At 47.1% G+C, this 20,749-nt stretch overlaps 1 protein-coding gene across 16 annotated transcripts in view; it reads right to left on the reverse strand.

Moving 5' to 3' along the window:
• Nucleotides 1-20,749, reverse strand: part of KMT2C (lysine methyltransferase 2C) — a 206,999-nt gene that overhangs the window by 98,893 nt on the left and 87,357 nt on the right. For all 16 annotated transcript variants that reach the window (XM_053671829.1, XM_053671828.1, XM_053671827.1 and 13 more), the window contains one exon: nt 3,728-3,890. In XM_053671829.1, the coding sequence (XP_053527804.1) occupies nt 3,728-3,890 (163 nt within the window). The remainder of the gene's footprint in view (nt 1-3,727; nt 3,891-20,749) is intronic.

A 20,749-nucleotide genomic window follows, 5' to 3' on the forward strand; every position in this document is an offset into this window, starting at 1 on the left:
TGGAAGGTGAGGGGACTGGCAGAGTCGAGGGCACCAGAAAAGCAGCAGCACTGGGTGTCCAGAGATACAAGACAACCAGGAAACTAAGTGTGGAGCTGAAAGCTGGACTGAAGACAGAGAGAAAGCTGAGCAGTGACAGTAAATACACAGGGGAAGGGGAGGCAGAGAGCACTGCCCTGCTTCCACCCCACAGAGTCACCACAGACAGCCCTCCCTGGGTGTCCGGTCTGAGCTCACCTGGGTGTCTCTGCCACCCACCCTGCAGACACGGGTGCAGGCACAAGGACAGGCTGACTGTCCCACGGCCCTGTCAAGCCCCTCCCTCAGTGCTGCTCCACCTGCGTGGAATGTTCTGTCCTCTGATCCTGCAAGGCTGGCACTCAGCAGGGCAGCTCTCTCTGAGAGGCGAACCGCTCCTCTGGAGGCAAGTCTGACCACGTCTCCCGAAGGATGTTTCGTGTTGGCTGCCCAGACATGGTTCCTGGACACGCGCATCCCTGTGAGAGGAGTGCTGGCAGCGTGACCCACATTTGCCTGTGACACAGGGCACTGTGTGTGGCTTGAAGTCCTGGCCTGGCTCACAAACACTCTCTTTGTTGAGAGCTCTTTCTCAGGAGGTCTGTGTTTTCATTAGGTGTCTGTCAACTTGCACAAAAAAAATCTTAGTCCTGACTCAGCTAACCATTACTCTAGCACATTGCTCTACACTTAGGCAGAAGCACTGAGTATTACATTCAATGTACACATATAGCTTGAACCTCCACTAAGAGCTAAAATAACCACCTCTTTGTAAAGCAATTAATATAAATGAGGTACAATACTACACAATATCATAGGCTAGTGTCTCTTAACCCATACTTGTTAAAGACACAAAAAAGTTAAGCACTCTGTGCTGACACACAGCAGGGAAGCTAGAAAGGTTTTAGGAAGACTATTGCACAGTCCTGTATATTACTGCAACACATTCTACCCACGATATTCTCCAGGTCCTTGGATATTAAGACAGTGTTTACACTGTATTGTTCAAGATCACAAAGAAATAGAATTTACTCATTTGGGATTTGATTTTATGCCCCTGGCTCCTGTTGAGGGCTGTTACGAGAAACCTTCCTGCAGGATTTGCTTCCTGCGCCGCGAGGCAGCTCCTTTGGGACGGTTCTTCCCTGCCGTGTAGGTGTGCACACTGTTTCAGTGCCCAGTGCGTTCCTGTACATGACTACAGACCAAGCACCTCTCCGTGCTGACTGCTGGAAAGCTCTGGGCAAACCTGTGGCTTAGGGTGAAGAGTATGTATGTATTTGGGTATCTGCCTCACCATTACCTTCGTGGTTAGCCTATCCTTATGTTTCCATGGCCAAATCTCCTAGCTTATTTTTAGTTTTATTATGTCTTTTTATGCGTCTCCACAAGTCTACCTGGGGACAAGGCTCCGTACCCATGACCTCAGACCACCTTTTAATTTCACGTTGCCTGCATGAACCTCTCGCTATGTGCATGCTAAACGGCAGCAAATCACCTCACCTCCATTCTTACACTTCATTACCTTACGAAACGATTTATGATCTCTAACATATAAGTGAGGTCTACACTAACAGAACATAGTCACAGAGTAGTACTGCTGCTATGTAATAAATATCTAACATTAGAAACGTAGCCATAGGAAAGTTTACACAGTTTACTTGGCTCCAATGCTCAACAAAGTACAAAAGGCTGAGTAAAACTCAGATTCCCTGGCTGGTGTAGCTCAGTGGATTGAGCGCGGGCCTGCGAACCAGACAATCGCAGTTCGATTCCCAGTCAGGGCACATGCCAGGGTGGCAGGCAGGTTCCCTGCAGGCCAATTCCCAGCAGGGGACGCACGAAAGGCAACCATACATTGATGTTTCTCTCCCTCTCTCCTTCCCTTCCCCTCTAAAGATAAATAAATAAAATCTTTAAAAAAAAATCTTAAAAAAAAAAACCAAAAAATCTCAGATTCCTAAATACACACACAACTGTTTTATCCTACTGGCAAAATGCAACCCACCACCCAGGGCACAACCACTAACGACTGACGCTGCAGTCTGTGCACTTGTGAAATGATTCACCACACGAGGTCTTAATATAATGACCCCCGTAAGAGTGCCTGTGCATGGCCCTGGCTGGTGTGGCTCAGTGGCTTGAGCGCAGGCCTGTGAACTAAAGGGTCACTGGTTTTACTCCCTGGTCAGGGAACATGCATGGGTTTCGGGCCAGGTCCCCAGTAGGGGGTGCTTGAGAGGCAACCACACACTGATGTTTCTCTCCCTCTTTCTCCCCGCAGATTCAATGGTGTACAATCCAAAACAGTGTAAAACTTTGAATGCCTTATTAGCCTAAGTACAATCTGACATTTCAGTTTGCCTTACCTACAACTCATGTCTGTACAGTGATTAGGGGCAATATAATTTATACATGTAGACACAAAGTAATTTTAACTGAAAATAAAATTATGACACTAAACAAAAATAAAAAATAACAATCATGAAATCTAAGTGTACTTGTGAACTCTAACCCAGTTTCGGCCTGAGCTAACCAGATTTATGTTTCACAGAGATGGAGAAGGTAGGGAGACGGCCTGTGCTGACTTGCTGAGGAACAGGTGAAAGCTAACAACCAGGTTAAAAAGAGCAAATAAAGCATCACAGGGATTTCACAATGAGACTGGAAACTCGCTTTACTAGGGAAAAAGACCCCAAAGCGCAAGTGCTCATTGGAAATCTGTAGTAAGAAAAAGAGAAGAGTTCTGTTTAATGGTGAAGGGAGGAGGGAGGGACAATTTTCTGTAGCACATGAAGTTCAAACAGGTAAACCATATTTGCCTAACTGTACAACACTGCCGAGAAGAGAAAGAGAAAAAGCTCGAGGGCGGTCCTGGCTCGCCGCAGCAAAGGAGGCCGGCAGCAAAGGAGGCCGGCGGCAGCGCCGACAGAGGCCCACCGGGACGGCTGGACCAGCACAGCTGCCGGCTGGACCAGCACAGCTGCCGGGAGTCGAGAGTCGAGAAAGTCTCTGGTGATCCCACTGACAGTGCACACCTGACGTAACCTCTGAGTCAGCAATTTTCAACCTCGTTTGTCTCCTGGCACATAAACCCATCACTGAAACGCACCAAAAAAATATATTTGTTTGCCGAGCTGCTACATGAATAGGTGCTACACGAAATTTGACTCACACTGGACAGCCAGTGCTGCCTGCTGCCACGACCTTACTCGGCAGTCGAAGGGAAAAGAGGGCAGTGCCCCTGACCAGTCAGGTGTCATGTGTTTCATGCGCATTTGCAGCACAGGGGCTGAAAACCGAGGCCCCGAGCCAGCCCTCTCCTGATACCCTCCAGGCGGGTTTTGAGTGTGAACAGCACTGGACACTGTTTAACTTTTCCCATCAGCTACTACCTAGTACAAACTGAAACAACCTATCCTGAGTGCTTCTATCTTTCAATGATGGTTTGAAATGTTTCTTTCTAAATAAGGAAAAACTCGTAAACTACATTTGAATTTCTGAGGAAATAACTTTTTGGATTTAATTCAGTGACATTGCTGATAAGATTTCCCCCAAGGACTCTGGGAAAGATCCCTCAGAGTAATGAGATTATATAATAATACTGACCTTTTACTACAAGTAGAATAGCATTTAGGGAACTTAGGACATTTGTCTCATTAAGTGAGTGCTCAGATAGTGGGTAGGAGCATGTCTGCAGGGAACTCACATCTTTCAGGAGCTTGCTCGATGTGCTCTGGGCAGAGGAGGAGGAAGCGGCTGACGTCTTGGAAGGTGCCGGCCCCCACGGCACAAGGGTAATGGTACCTCTGGGCACATTTCTCTTCACAGCATTTGATAGTGGCTCCAAGGTGCTTACAAAATGCACATCGCTGCAGGGGCGAGAGGGAGAGACATCTCTTTACAAACCTGGCGAAGGAGCACTCAGATACGGGGCTGGGACGGTATGGAAAGCCTTTATACATCATTAGAAGAACTATCTGAATCAGCAGGATACCAAATAAAGGACCCGTTGAAAGTAATAAACCCTAAAATACTCGATTTGGTGCATGGTATAAAACAGATCCACCCTCCCATTTAAGTTTACAAAGTTAGTATTTCATTTTTTTCAACTGACTTTGTCAAAACATATAACTACGTTTTAAAAAAATCAGTAATATGGTAAAAAGGTAGGTTTTTATCTTAAGGTTATTTTAACAGTGTTTAAATCCCATCAATAAACAAATAAAAATGAATGTATAATTTCTATAGAATGTCATACTATCACCCTGCCTAGAAATAAATCAATATGAAGTAAACTAGCCAATCGTAGAATAAGTTAACGAAGGACAACTACATCACTGAAGCTGCCAGACCTACACATTTCACTTAATTAGTTTTAAGGTTCTTAGTAAAATGCTAGGCACGTGAAGAAAGTTTGGTCATGAGTGTCTCCTTTCTCCTCCCGACCCATTTCAATCTGCTCCTAACACTCTGCCAAGCAGCAAAAGCAAATAAGCCACACCGTGTCCCCTGCCCCCGCCCCCGCCCGCACCTGCAGGGCCAGGCCAGGGCGCTGGGTGTGCAGGAGTGGGTCCAGACCGCCTACAGAGCTCTCCTTCCCTACGCGCCTCTTCCTCGGGGTGGCCAGTTGAGAGTGCCCAGAGCCTGGCCTCTATGCTTGCTCTGGAGGCCACTTTCCTTGGGGAGCCTTGGTGGGGTGGCCTGTGCAGAGGAGGCCTAGCTGTCCGCGTCACAAGAACTTCTGCGTTCATGTTTACACCATCTGCATGGCGACTGATCTCACCGCATCCTGCTCTGAGGTCTGGAGCGGAGACCGTGGAGAGCCCTGTCTTTGCTTCTGTAGCACCAGGGCTGCTGCCTGTCCCTGACATGGGGAGGCTGTGTCTGTGCGTTCTCTGGGGACTCAATGAAAGTGACCTGTGGGGCAGGCGCACAAAAGGCACGGCTATAGCACCAAAAGCCACACAGGAGCCTCACAGACGGAGGGGCTGCCACCAGCACTGTGGGTGTCTTCCCGTGCTGGTGCACCAGCCCTGCATTCCAGCACGGGGGCCGGCCCACGCTGCACCAGTGCGAGAAAGCCCGCGTCTCTGTCTTTTGGTGTGTCCTCTACACACCTGGAGTGTGGCCAGCAGACCACTGCAGCCCCTAATGTAAATTGTCACACAAGCTCTATTCATGGCACTAGAATCACACATAAAGTCCACAAATCCAAACACTAATACCCATTTCAGTGCTTTTTTTGTACTCAAGGGGGTTACTACAGTCACTGATAAAGTGGAATAACCAACTTTTTGCGAGCTGGGTATGTGTTTAGTTTCGAACCTACCCAGGTATCTAAGTGACATTAACAGAACCCAGAGTTGACAACATTAACAAGACCTGGGTAGTCTGCGGATTCCTGAATCACAATGAACAGGCCGAGAAAATGTTGAAGCAGGAAAGTGCATTTTTAAGTCCAATCAATCACTGAAAAGTGTTCGTGTCAACTACTAATATATAATAATTTATGTCAAACTGTTAAAATCTAGAATCTCTGTTACTTTTACAGCATATGCCAAGTTGCACAGAATCTTTTGCACTAAAAATGATTCTGGCAAATAAAATACAAAAACTTTTACTTAAGCGCATAATAAGGAAACAAAATAATTTAAATTGATCCTCTTCCCAGTGTCTGTATCTTTTTAGAAACATCAACATGTTCTCTGAAGCACATTTGCAATGGAAAATATTACGTGACATTAGCTAAACTACTATAAGTTCTGGAATGTACTCAACACACTAATTTCCAATAACATAGAATGATATCAGGGAAGAAAGGAAGGAAATAAAATACAAACGGCATTCAAGCGAACGCCCCAGCCCATCTGTCACAGCTACGCAGTCACTGAAAGACGTTTGGCACTGAAAAAAAACGTACGCTTTATGTAGAGGCTGGAATATGTCTTTCTGAATCAAATAAAAAGCATTTGTAACATTGCAGAAAATACCAAAGAGTACATTTCCACAGGAAACTTCTCTAACAGCAGTACTCTCATGAACCATGTATTAGAAATCAAGCAAATCCTAAAGTAGGTAACAATTACAAAACTAATTAACATTTGGAGAAAGGAAGAAGGTAAGGTAAACAACCCTTAAATAGTATAACTAAACAACTTGTTTGAATCAATATTGAACACTCTTAAATAGTGGTTTTCCCACCTTCTTTAAATCACTAAAAATCGAGACGAGGAAGAGGAAGAACTACAGCATCTCTCGGCACTAGGCTAAGAACACAGATGGGGCAGAAACAGCTGTGAAACGCATCTCCAATAAATGAGCCCGGTGAAGAACATATAAAGAGCTCTTAAAGCCCTGGCTGGTGTGGCTCAGTGGATTGAGCGCGGGCGTGCGAACCAGACAATCGCAGTTCGATTCCCAGTCAGGGCACATACCGGGGTTGCAGGCTGGTTCCCTATAGGCCAGTTCCCAGCAGGGGACACATGAAAGGCAACCATACATTGATGTTTCTCTCCCTCTCTTCTTCCCTTCCCCTCTAAAGATAAATAAATAAAATCTTTAAAAAAAAAAGAGCTCTTACAACTCACTAGTAAAAAGCTGAATCAACTGGAAAAGGAGGGTTGGGCAAAAGGTTTGAACAGACACTTCACTGCAGACACACAGTGGCAGGCAGGTCCACCACACGGTCCATCTCAGCCACCAGAAAGCGCAAAACAAGCGCACGAGGAAACGTCACTAAAATGAACCACTGACGCTTAGAAACACAGATAGTGGCCGGGACCAGTGACAGTGGAGGAGAGCGGACGAGCCTCTGTGGAAAAGAACCCTGGAACTTCTGAGGACACCGTGAGACTAGTTTCCAAAGGCAAACGTGTGCTCTCACACAAAAAGACAATTCCAGTCCTAATTATTTACACAAGAAATGTGCAGACACCTGTCCCATCAGTCTTCGTAGTGGCTCTACAAACAAGAGCCAAGAACCCACCAACGGCTGGCGCGTACCCATCCTGCTGCACGTGCTGCACAGCTCCCCGTGTCCGTGCAGGAAACGCCAGACCGAGGCAGAGAAGCAGGTCTGCGCCTGCCGGGACCTGGCTGGGGGAGGGCCGACCTGCACTGGTGGTGAGAGAACACTGGGGGCGGAGGAAATCCACTCTCCTGACTGTGATGTTACATAACTGAGCATTTCTCAAAACATGCTCAACTATAACCTTCGAAGGGCCGAATTGTGTAAAGTGTACCTTAATAAAAGAATAACTTACACAGAAAAAAGTATTTATTAACTGGATAAAGGCAAGGAGGCTAGGATCAGAATAATGCTCTCAAAGATAAAATTTGTAAAATCTGAATAAGATGTACAACCTCACTACTAGAAGTCACTGGTGAATAACCAAAGCAGGCTGGCACGAAAAGACATTTGACCCTTGAAAGAAAGGAGCATGCCTGGCGAAGACCTGAGTTAAAAGGTTTTCAGCCAAGGACATTTCCACGGCAGAGTGGTAGTAGACCTCAAACAACAGATCAAGGTCAACAGTGGTAGGAAGGATGAGACGGAGGGGAAACCTCGAAAGGAGTGAGCCTCAGAGGAGAGCACGCCCAATGTGCATAAACTCCCCAACCTGCGCTGCTCCCGAGACAGACATTCACACAGAAACTCGAAGACTTCTGACGGCGTGGACAGCGGGGGTGATATAGTCGAAGTGCAAGTCCAGACGCCATAAGGGCCTCCCAGGAAAAAACTTGATAGTGAACAAAATAATATAGTTGTGTCCTGTGACCACAACCTCATCACCTAAGTGTTCAGTATACAACGAAACGTGCTATGATGTGTGTGTGTGTGTGTGTGTGTGTGTGCAAAAAATGGGACCCACAACAACAATAAAAAAAGTAATACAAAATGACCACAAGCAGAGTAACGGAACAGACCCGAAACCCAGCACAAAACCCACTGAAAATTCTACAAGCAGAAATTATAGTAACGTATATGAAAATTTTAGTGAGTGACCTTAACAAGATATTGGTTATTATAATTATAAACAAATGGTCAGCCCAGGCCAAATCATTCGGTTGGTTAGAAACTCAGTTCGTTACAGCCTTGTCCCAAACACCAGGGCTGCAGGTTCGATCCCCAGTCAGGGCACCTATAAGAATCAATCAACGTGTGCATGAGTAAGTGCAACAACAAACTGATGTTTCTCTCTCTGTCCCTTTGTCTCCCTCTATAAAAATCAATAAATAAAATTTAAAGACATAAATAGACAAATATAAACATATAAAAGAAATGGTAAATGACGTTGAAAATAAGTGAATCGTTTATGCACTCTAAGAAACTAAAAGTGAAATTATTGAAAAAGAAATTAACAGAACGCCAGCAGCCCGTGGAACAACATTACATGCAGCAATGGGCATGTGACTGGAGACGAGGAGCGACGTGACAGAAGAGACAGGAAATAAAGGTCAAACTTTTCACAAATTTGGTAGGAAAAAAGTCAACTTACATTTTCAAGAAGCTCAGCAAACCCCAAGCAGGAAGAATGCAAAGAAAATCATACCTTAGGCACAGCCTCGTCAGACTGCTGAAAACCAAAGACAGAGAGAAAATCCCGAGAGCTCCCAGGAAGCACGGGAACACCGCACACGCAGGACTGACGGCACTGCCGACACCGGACTGCTCACCAGAAACAGCCAAGAACATCAGCTACACATGAGAGAATAGAAACCCACCAGTGCACAACTCTACAGCAGGAAAGAGAAGAAAAAGTACAGTCCTACAATCCTCCCGGACGTAGACCTCCGCTTCCGGGGAACGGAAGGAGCCTTCCGGGGGAGCCTCCTTGTGCCCACACTCCTCCACACTAAGGACGGCTACCAGCACTGCACTGGCGCACGGGACAGACACAGAGGGCACCGCGGACTGAGAAGGCGGCAGACCACCAAGGGCCTCTGCTGTGGAGGAATGAACCAGCACCCCCCCCCCAGGGGCTGCTTTCTGACCCTACATAAGAAGAGGTGCCGAAGAAGAATGACCCAGAAACACCAGCAGCACACACACAGCCACAGAGCCCCAGGAGAGAGCCAGCTCTCCCTGACCAAGACACAGGGACAGCGGCCAGCTGGTAGGGACGAGCAGCACAGAAGCAGCCCAAGCCCCACACCCCGCAGCAAAGGCTGAAGGGAGAAGCTCGAGTGCCCAGACAGGGGGGCTGGGCGGGCAGCCTGGCCATGCACACCATACCCATTGGATGGGACCAGGACCTGCAGAAGAGGTGGGGAGCGCAGAACTGACCACCTGACAAGGACAGTGAGGGGACAAGGCCCCCACCCCCGCCCCCTCCCTCTGGGATGGGTGGCAGGGGGTGCCTGCAGGAGAATCAGGCACTAAACCACTGCCCAGAGGTAACAGGGGCAGGGGGGCGAGGGGGAACCACAGGAACCTCCTGTGCTGTGCGAAAGTGGAGGCGCGATGCCCACTCTGTGCGGCAGTCACCGAGCCCCCACACCCCGCAACACACGGGTGGAAGCTGAGTAGGGAACTGGACTTTCACACACACCAGGGAGTGACATGGGGCCACCCTGTTGTTCTTTACCCCAAAAGCAGTTTCAGATAAGAGATGCTAAAAGGAGGCATTTTAAATAAACAGTTTCCTAACATAATACTCGAAATGTAAAGGATTCAACAGAAAAAATAACTCATATCACACAAGAATCAGGAAAATCTCAATGGGAGCATAAAGTACATACAAGGGAAGAAGCTGCTTCAACAAGGAATCATGAGCACGCTTGAAGCAATTAAAGAAAATGTCTCAGCAAAGAAAACAGTCTTGGCAAAGACATAATGGAAAGTTCAGAACTCAAAAATATGCTAAAAAAATCAATGAAGCACTTAGTGAGAGGACTTCACAATGGCAGAGAGAAATTACTGCATCTGAACAGTGAGACAAGGGACTGGGAAGAATGGCGAGGATAAGGGGGAGGCAGGACAAACGGTGCAGCACTCCTGTGGTTGGGGTGAGAGAAAGAAGGTGAGGCTGGAAAAGGGTTTAAAGAAATAATGGTGAAAATTTTCCAAACTTGGGAAAGTTACAGATTCAAGAAACTGAGTAAATCCGAAGACAGGATATGCCACCCCAATGCATGCTAAGACACACTTCTAAACTTCTAACCAAACTTCTAAAAACTAAACACTGAATGCAGAAATCCTGAGAGAAGAGAAACGACACCTTATTCATGAGGGAAAAGTCAAATGAGAGTCCGTTTGTCATCTCAAACCAGAGGTCGGAAGGGAGTGACGCACGGCATTTTTCAAAAGTGAAAGAATGAACTGTCAGCACAGAATTCTTTATCCAACAAAATGTATCCTTTAGGGACAAAAGGGCAATAAAAAAATACTCAAATGAGGGAAAACTATCCAAGAAAAATAGTCAGGAAAGTTCTTAAACCAAAAAGAAAAATGAGAGAAAGGATTCTTGAAATGTCATAAAGAACGAATACAGGAGTGAGGAAAAATACGAGAAATTGCAACAGACTTCACTTTTCCTCTTGAATTTTCTAAGGTATGTTTAGCCACAGAAGCAAGACATTCTACACTGTCTGGTGTGGAGCTCCATGAACACACAGGAAACATGTAACAACAAAGAGAACACACAGGAACACGAAGGGAGGTGAGCGTTCTCGCGCCAGAGACCTGGGAAAACGAAGACACCAACCACGCGCACACGGGCAATGAGAACACGCACGTGTATAATGTGGTGACTGCGGCAATCGCTGAAAACACCTGCACGGAGAACACACAACAACTACTCTAGAAGGGGTGGGACTTCCACAATGACACAGAAAAGAAAACTGCTTCACCGGGAAACCATTTAACTGATGAAAATTGTATGTAGATAAAATGTGTGTGTGAGATATAGTTCAAAGCCTCAGGATATTGTCTAAAGAAAATGGAGAAACATTCATTCACAAAAATGTACTTAAGTCAATAATAAAACAAAGGGGGGGAACCAACATCATCATTTCAATCCATGAAACAGAACATCTTGTCATGATTCAAAATACTCAAAACACTGGGTTAGAAAGAAACCTTCCCGGCTCCACACCAGTTGAACACGTCGTGGCAGATTCTGTTTCAGGCTGTACTGAATCAGGGTTTTCTCAATTCCTTAAAATATTTTCTCTGTGGTTGTCTCACGCAGACTGTTCGTAAAGACAAACTCTGCCGCCACTTCGAGCTCCACATTGACTCCCGGCATCAACGGTAACGAGTGGTGGCGCCCTAACATCTACTGACTCATCCAGGGCCTAGAAACCCAGCTAGAAATCATGTGCCTTGCTTTTTAAATGACTGTTGATACAGCTCACAATGTCCTCGACTTTCTTTTTAATTCTCAGACTTTTTTAGTCCTCACCCAAGGACATGCTTACTGATTTTAGAGGAAGGGGAGGGAAGGAAAGAGGGAGAGAAATAATGATGCGAGAAACAAACACTGATGGGCCGCCTCCTGATCGTGCCCTGACTGTGGACTGAACTTGAGACCCAGGCCTGTGCCTGGAACAGGAAAGGACCTGCAGCCTCTTAATTGACAGGACAATGCTCCAGCCACAGAGCCGAACTGACCAGGGCTGTTCTCAGGTTTCGACAACTATTCCTTCTGAAAGGCTAAACATTAAAAAGTTTCCTTTCTGTGCACACATTTCCTGGACTGCTAGTCACACATGATTTGGTTAACTCACTGTGGACAAATGGCTGTTCTTGCCTGGCTAACGGAGGAGCCCCTCGGAAAACTTCCTTTGTGGTAGCCCTTGTAAAGAATGTCTGCTGTGATGAGACACTGCGTTTTAATTTACCGTGTTTTCGGGTCATTCATTTCCTGGGAGTTGGCGAGTGTGGCGAACGCCTGATCTGGTCGTGCCGACACACCCCGCACTATGCACCTCCACTGTGCACCAGCACAATGACTGAACGCCTCGCCGTCTACCGTGGCAATGACAGCAGTACTACCCAGAACTCCACGGCTCTTGTTGAACACACCAGGCGTGTGTCACAGGAATAGAGGAACAGCTGGCTGCTGGGACACGTGGCACTCAAACATGACGAGTCAGAGCGGTGTCACTGACTGTTGCGAGCCCACGAGGATACGGAACACGGGCAGTCTCCTCACACCACTCAGGTCTGTCCCTGCCTTGCCGTGGAAGCCACAGATAATATGCCAATGAGTGGGTGTGGCTTTGCTCTAATAAAACTTTATTTATGGACACTGAAATTTGAATTTCATATGGCTTTCACGTATTATGGAAAATGTCTTTTAAGTTGTTCAACCATGTAAAAACATAAAAACCACCGTGGCTTGTGGGCCACAGAAAGACAGGTTGTGAACTGGATTTGACCACAGGCCGCACACTGCTGACCCCTGGGATCACTTTTAGAGACCCCAAACAAGCCTCTCACAAGCTACACGGGTGTCTCCAGGGGAAAGGGCAGTTCCACTAGGGCTGACCGCTCGGCTCTCGGCCTAACCCTTCGCTCTGACCCTCAGCCCTCCTGGTCCGCACATCTTGGGCAGCTGTCTTCGGAAAGACCCTTTCTCCTGCTGTTCCAGTTGTTCCCCACCACAGAGCCGATCTAACGGCTCCTCCGCTGACGTCGGAGGTGGAGGCAGTACTCCCCGGGCACACAGCAAGACCCCAAGCCGCAGCAGCCACGGCAGTGTGGCACCGTCACTGGGGCAAGCGCACGAAGGAACTAAAACAAAGCGCTCAGAAACAGTCCACACACATATCGGTTAGACACTTGCTAGGGGACAGAGGTTACATTTCAAATGAGTGCATGAAAGAAAAGACACTCCAGTACATGATGGAGTAACACTGGCTCTCCGTATGTGAGGAGATGAAATGGGATTCCTGTATTACACAACCTAAAACTCAAAATCAGAAACACCCAAATGTCAGGGCAAAAGTATAGAAAAGAGCTTTTGAAATGTATTTTAGGGTCACATTGGAAACTACTAAGAGTTTTGCTTTTGAAACACGTTTTCATGATTCAAAATTCAAGACTTTCACAAGGGTACACGGTAGGAAGAGACGCCTTGACAGAATTACACAAGACGAACTCCCTAGGGGCTGGGACCTCCAGCCGCTTCCTGGGCAGCCTTCAAACCGTGCTTCAGGCCCATGTACGTTCATGCCGGTCTCCGCACCCCGGGCTGCACAGCACAGGTCCCCTTCACCACAGCAAGTGCCACTCACCCCACCACGAAGGGAAGCTCATGTCTTTACATCAGACTTAGTTACAACCGCAAAGAAGGACTACCAAGAGCCTTGGGCCAGGCGGCTCAGTGGGTTAGAGCATCATCCCACTACACCAAGGTTGCAGGTTCAATCCCAGGTCAGGACACATACAAGAATCAACCAATGAGTGCATCAATGAGTGGAACTATAACTCAATGTCTCTCTCCCTCCCTCCCCCTCTCAAATCAATCAATAAAATTTTTTTAAAAAGAAATTATGATTTTTACTGAGGGTCAAGGCAACTTCACTGAATGAGCCTTACGTATTTAACCATATTTTACTAAATATGCCTAGCAAAACCCCAATTTTCTAGAACGAGTGCCCACTTCCCTTTAGCTCCCACCCAACTTAACCCCTCTGTAAAAATAGGAGGAGCACGTGTGTGGGGCGAGATGAATCGGACACCAGTTTTCAGGTGCAGGCACACCCAAGGGTCCCTGCAGAGTCCAGTCTGGGATGGCCACGCTGCGCCCAGACGCTGCATCCAGCGTTCTGACAGAATGACCCGTCATCGCTACTCAGTGTCCCTCCTTACAGCCCGGCACTTGGAGCGAAGAGACGATATCTCTTCCTGCGCAAAACTGAACTGCGTGTAGACAGGTACAGGATGACGTGCGGAAGATGTCACTTGACATTAGTTAACAGAGTCAGACACAGAATAATTGGCCGAGATTCCTGATCCCCCATTATACGCAGTTGTGCTTTATTCAGAAACACTCAGGGCACAGAGACACATTGGGAGTCACTGCCCACATCCGTGCAGCCCCTGGGGACCCTCAGCCACCCGGGTACACAGCCGGCACCTCCAACTGCGCCGAACCCCACTCTTCAATGGACCTGTGCCCCAACTCCATCGCCTTCCCTGCTTCGGACTCTTACATGCCAGGGGACGTGGGCCACCAGCAGTGGGACGGCAGTGTGAGCCCGACCCTGACATTTGGGGGTTTGGGGCTTGGCACAGATGCCAAGGAGGCCGCCGGGAAGTCAGAGCTCCTCAAGGCACCCCATGGCGTCCGAGCCGCACATGTCACACGTGGACTGAATTCCAAACTCACACTCACGAACCGGCAGCCACCGCAGGAAACCTGAACACTCTGGCCTGCAGACCGACCTCTGCCTGTTTCACTACCAAGAGCTGGGAGCGTTCCAGTCTGTTTATGCTGCTCTCATCGCCAGGACGCTGATGGACATCCCTCAGCGTGGCAGGCAGAGCTGCGGGCATCTTCCCTTCCTGTTCCCACTGTCCCCACCCAATTCATTCCCCGGTCACTCACACAGCTGCCATTCCCAGAGTCCCCACACCTTTGTGCAAGCCTTGGCGGGTGGGGCTCAGCTGGGCCCTGTCTCGCTTTTTCCAGTCAAGGTGCAAACATACCTGGGTGCCAGGTTTGGTCCCCAGTCGGCGCACACACAAGAGGCACCCGACTGATGTTTCTCTCTGTCTCTTTCTCCCTCCTCTCTCTCTAAAATTAAAAACATCCTCTAAAAAACTTTGTTCAAGATGACTCTTTGTCTAGATGCCCTAGTTAACCTACTGAAATCCATGTTCCAAGCACAATATTAAAGCTTTCCAACTTTTAAAATATTTCCACATTCCGTCAGTCAGAATATGCTTGCAACAGTAGACACTGTTACTTCACTTCCATTCATTCCATCCTCCTCCCTCAGGCTCTCGACTTTGTTCAGAAACCCACAGTCCAACTAAGCATTATCTCTGGCCCAGAGGAGAATCACAGCCTAATCAAACAGTGGTTGTCCCAACACTCTTAATTGTTCCTGGTTTAAAGCAGCAACTTAGGAGGTAATTCTCCCTAACGAGATGTTAGGAGAAATCTGCTCCAGTATAGGAAAGAGAAGGAAAGGATTTTAATTAAAATCACAGTGAAGAAAAAGTTCCTCTCTGTCTCTGAATGTTATCAGGAGGGTGTGACGCGCAGGGCTCCTGCCAGCACAAGAGGAGCTGGACCAAGGACAAGACTGACATGGTGAGGACGCGCCACGTGGAGACGGGGGCCTGGCAACCTGGCATCTGGAGCCACCAGCGCCCTGCCACCCTGGCTCCTGGCTGCCCAGTGTAAAACACAGCCAGCACCGAGTCCAGGTGACCAGTCACACAACAGGGCAGGAAATCGCAATCCTAACAGAAAATAATCAATCAAAACTGACCTAGAACTGACATACGTGTTAAAATTAGCAGAAAGAGATGTTAAAAGTTATTTACAAATGTACTCAAGATAGTCAAAAGTTAAACAGTGACATAAAAGATATAAAAAGATTCAATTCAAATGTCATAAGATAAAACATATAAGATGAAAATTACATCAAATACGATAAACAGATTACAAACTGCAGAAGATTATGAACCTGAAGACATAAAAAACAAATTACCTAAAATTAAGCACAAAGAGGGAAAAAAATCCTAAAAAGTGGGGAAAAAAAGCATTAGTGAGAAGTGAGATCACTTCAAATGGCCTAATATTTAGGTAACTGGAGTCCCCATAAGAAAGGAAAGAGAGAAGGAACAGAAAAAATATTTGAAGAAATAACTGTCGAAAACTTTCTACCCGTGAGAACTAGAAACTCACAGATCCAAGGAAACTCACCAAACTGCAAGCCCAAAAAACACAAAGAGGACATTCGGGCATAACAATCAAACTGTCCTACGTCGGTGACCCAATATTAAAATCACACAGATAATAAGACATGTTTCGCAGAAATGAACACACGGAAACAGAACAGGAAAGGGCTGGGGCACCGGAGAGAAGGTGGAAGGCCAGGACGTGTGACAGTCACACGCGTGAAGCACAGCCCGGGGAGTACAGTCGACACACTGGGATAACTTCGGCTGGTGTCAGGCCGGCACCAGACTGACCCAGAGGGTCACTATGTAAGGTCCACAGATGTCTGATCCCTGTGCTGTGCACCTGAAACTAATACAATATTGTCACCGATATCTGAAAAATAAAATAAATTTTTAAAAAACACAAGGGAGCAAGGACAAGGGAAAGAAGGCACGTTACACACAGAGGACCGACGGTAAGAATGCCGCCAGGTTATTCGTCGGAAGCAATGGGAGAAGACTGCAGCACGACCTCTTTAAAGCACCGGGGGAAATGCCAACCAGAATTCTGTACCCAGCAAAAACAGCTTTCAGAAATGAAGGTGTTTCAGGAATACAAGTGTTGAAGAATTCATCCCCTGCAGACCTGTGTTGCCCTTCAGGCAGAGAAAAAATGGTACCAGGTGACACCTGGATCTACCCAAAGGAAGGATGAGCACCAAAGTGCTGACCACACAGACAGATACAATTACTTTACTATTTAAATCTCACGGAGAGGTGTCTGTCTGTTTAATGAGAAATGACAATCATATGGCGTTTACAACATGCAAAAATCAAATGCATACGAGTAGTAATAGCCCATAGCCCAGGAGGGGAAAAATGGAGGAAACAGAAGATCCTTTTACTGTGAGCAAAACTGTACAGTATCTCCTGAAGGTAGATGGTTTTACATGAAAGATGGTGATACATGGAAAGCCTGAAGGAACTGGTAAAATAACAGAACAAAGGGTTACAGATAATGACCCAACACAAAGGGCTGGTAATGATTACAGGTAATCTCCCCCCAACAGGAGATCAATCGGAAACATAGAAAATGACTCCGTCCCAAAGAACGCAGGTGAGAGAAACAACAGAACAAGGTGCACAGGAAAGAGGGACACCACGGGATGACTTAGTGACATTGAATGCACACGGCCCGAACACTCCAATCAAAAAGCAGAGCCCGCCTGTCAGAGTTCAAAAAGCAAAACCAGTTCCTGCAAGAAACGTGCACTGAGTGTGAAGACGCAGATCGGTGCGAGTAAAGGGATGGAACAACACACCACGTTCACACCGGTGGGAGTGGACACACTAGCATCGGACAGAGAAGACTTCAGAAGTGAACACAGGACTCTTCCATTACAGTGGAAACTGCCCTTATCAACGTTTCCTCTGATCAAAGTTCTTTTGCATAACCACAATAGCACTAATCGCCACCTCTCGAGGACAGATAATAAACCAATGCTGTATACAAAAAAGTCAGCCCTGTAGACAGAAACAGCCACATATTAAAATCAGGACAGAATCCCACTTCGATAATGAGCAACAGAGTTATGGTACTGGGCCCAAGACTCCCCTCCTCAGAAAGGCCTTGCACAGATGGCCTCTGGGACAGGGGTCCCCAAGTGAAAGCGCAGCTGTATGTGCCTAGCCTACAGGTGCCAACAATGCACCTCCGGTACATGAGGTGCACGGGGTCTTCTCCACGAAGACCTGCAGAGTCCCGAAGCATGAGCGCTTGCACACACGTGGCTGGGGCAGAGGGTGCGCTGGCACACCCTCGGGGGCGGGAGTGCCCTTGGAAGCCTGCCCCGGGCTCTCCCAGGGTCTGCCGGCGCCCTCCCCACAGCGACCCTCCCATCCCGTCCTCCCCTACGGCACAGCAGCAGCCTCAGACCCGGCCTCGATGGGGAGTCCCGGGGGCCTTCCTGCGCGCCCTCACTCTGGGGACTGTCCTATGGACCCCAGCACGGACACTGTATGTCCCTTCCTTCTAAAATTGCAGGGGAATGTGAAGAATACATACGGACAGAATTTTTTAAACTGACATTATAAATCACTAGGGTTATATTAAAAATAAAACAGTATTAGACATTATTTATACAGCACCTACTTATAAATCACCTTCCATGAAGATGAAGAACAATATTTTCAATCTTATTTAAACCTACTTTCAGTAGTGGAGAGACTTGTACTATATACTGTTTTTAACAAAAATTACACTTACATCACACTGCTTATTCACATTCTCAGTGTACGCTGCCATCTTATTATAGAAGAGCTATTTCTGTTCTCTTTTGCAGTCTATGAAAAGAAACCAAAATATAAAAAACTTACAACTCTTCTCACAGAACTTAGTTGGCTTTTACACAAAGAGACCTGGTAAGAAACCAGCATAATGTAATGGAATTTCAATGCGGGTTTGTGGCGGGGGACACGGTAGAGAAAAATGCAGGAAAGTATCGATTCTAAGGAAGATGATATAAGCAGTTTTTATGTCTTACTTACATAGTAAGACATCACATTTGATCCAGAATGAGTTAAAAGAACAAAAATTTGTGAAGGTGGATGAGTCAATTCTTTTGGGAGGGGCACAGAGGGAAGTGCAGGAGAGAGGGGCTCTGGGTGAGGAAGTGATCAAATGCCTGCGGCGTGCAGGGTCGCACTGTCCCCTTGGTAACACTCAAGCCAGCTAGAGTCCCAAGATGCTGGTAGCACCCCGGGGCTCCAAAGAGGAAATTAAGAGAGAAATGCCATTACTTTCCTTGAAACACAGGTTTACAGTTTAGCATATTGTTCCAAAAACCAAAAGATAAATAATGGTCCCCCTGGAAAACCTAAACAGCAGTCTGAGGGAAATTCCAGAAGAACTAAACCGCCTGATACAGAACACCATTTAACACTTGAGGAAATTATATTAAATACACGAACTTCAGAAGAGGAACCGTATTAGTTGTTAAGCCAGAATTTCTCCACCTCAGTGTTCTAGGCACTTGGAGCTAGTCAGTCCACCTCTCATGCAGGAGGCTGTCCCGAGCAGCGCGGACACCCGCAGCAGCCACCAGGTGGCAGCAGCACCTTCCTCTCCCTGCGCACGCAGGCCCACAGCACCGCCCTTCCCTTGGTTGGCTAGGGCCAGGACAGTGTGCATTCAGCCACCAGTGACTGTGTTCCAGGCGCTCTGCTAGGTGCTAGGGGTGAAAAAAATATAAGCCCAAAGAGGCATTATCTGTGCCCCGACAGCCCCAGAGGGAGGGCCACAGAAATGAAGACGCACACCAGCAGTGCACACTCACACCTGCTGTGGGTAAGGGGTGTGAACGAGAGAGCCGCGTGCGTTCAGGAGAAGGTCTGACCAGGATGCAAGCTCAGATGCTTCTCAGAAGAGACGTGGGCAATTGGGAGAGCACCGCAGGCCCTCCCTCTGAGCTCTGCGCCTTGTTCTCGTCCTTCTTAGACTGAAAAACTCGTTTCAATGGCTATCAGGTGTTTAAAGGGTGGGGGTCCTAACAGAATTAAGGAGATCTAAGAAAGAAGTAGTGCATCATTACCACAACCATTGTTCAATCCCAACCAAAATGATCAAAATTTAGCTAGTCAATTTTCACTTTCTGTAATCAGAAAGAACTTTCTTTTTACAAACTGGGTTTCAAAGCACACTAAAACTTTAAAAAGTATTTTAGACAAATCAGGAAATTCCTTGCCCAAAATTTTTTAGGACAAATGTTAAGAATATTTTTTGCTGCTTGTTTTTATAAACATTCATTGTTTATGGCAATAAAATATTGATAGAAATAGGTCCAAATATCCACTCTTAAAATGCTCAAACCTGTACACGTCCTTGAAAAGTCATCAAGTTCTCGCTGTTGTCACATTTATCATGAAGAGGCAGATGAAGAACCACGACGCTTCCAGCCACATGTGGCAACAATGAAAGTCAACCACTTTGAACATCTGCCCTCTGGAAAGAGAGCAGTGGATTCCGAGTTCAACGGCACTTTGACCCGCTGCCCCAGGGAACCTTCCAAGACACGAGAGACCTTCGCTGTCCCCAACCTCCACCCCACCACGGATGCAGAGCTGTAGAAATTTACTGCTTCAGAGATTGTGGGGGGGGGGGACAATCAGAAATTTATAAACTTGTATGAAAGGAAGCACACTGGGAACCGACCTCCTTCAATACTTTGGACTCTGGACTTCTTACTTGTAACTATGAACGATTCTACGAATGATCTTTAGCGTTCTTGTTTTAGACTACACATACTTCTGGAGGAATGACAAAGACAAAGCAAGATCTGTCAGAATGGCACTGTTCCTCTAGTGAGAGAAGCCAGATCATTAAGTCAATATATACACTATGTCAGAGGGCAGTCCACGCAAAGGAGAAACGACAAAGCAGCGTGTTGTGGGAAGAGAAGACACCTGAAATTTTCGAGAGGGAGCCCAGCAAAGTCCTCACTAAAGACAAGGAACTTGAGTAAGTCCCTACAGGAAACGAGGGAGCAGGCCACATGTCCACCCAAGAACGTTCAGCGAAGAAGAGGCGGCCCTGCAAAGGCCCGAGGTGGGCCGGTGTCTGGTGCATTGGAGTAAGACCACAGGGGTACGTGTGGCTGCCGGAAGCAGACGAGGGGAAGAGGGACACCAGGCGATATCTGGAACGTCCTCGTGGGGGTGGGGGTTGAATCGCAGAGCCTTGTCCATTCATTACGACTGGCTTCTACTCTCGGAATGAAGTGGGAAGTCCCTGAAGAAGGTCAGCGTAAAGAAGTCATGTGACTGATTTGTGGTATTTATTCGGCTGGCCAAAAAGTCCGCAAGATGGCTCTAGTAGCACTTAATTGT

This window comes from Artibeus jamaicensis, unplaced genomic scaffold, assembly GCF_021234435.1.
Source record: "Artibeus jamaicensis isolate MK-2021 breed Jamaican fruit bat unplaced genomic scaffold, CSHL_Jam_final contig_718, whole genome shotgun sequence".
Taxonomy (NCBI): Eukaryota; Metazoa; Chordata; class Mammalia; order Chiroptera; family Phyllostomidae; genus Artibeus; species Artibeus jamaicensis.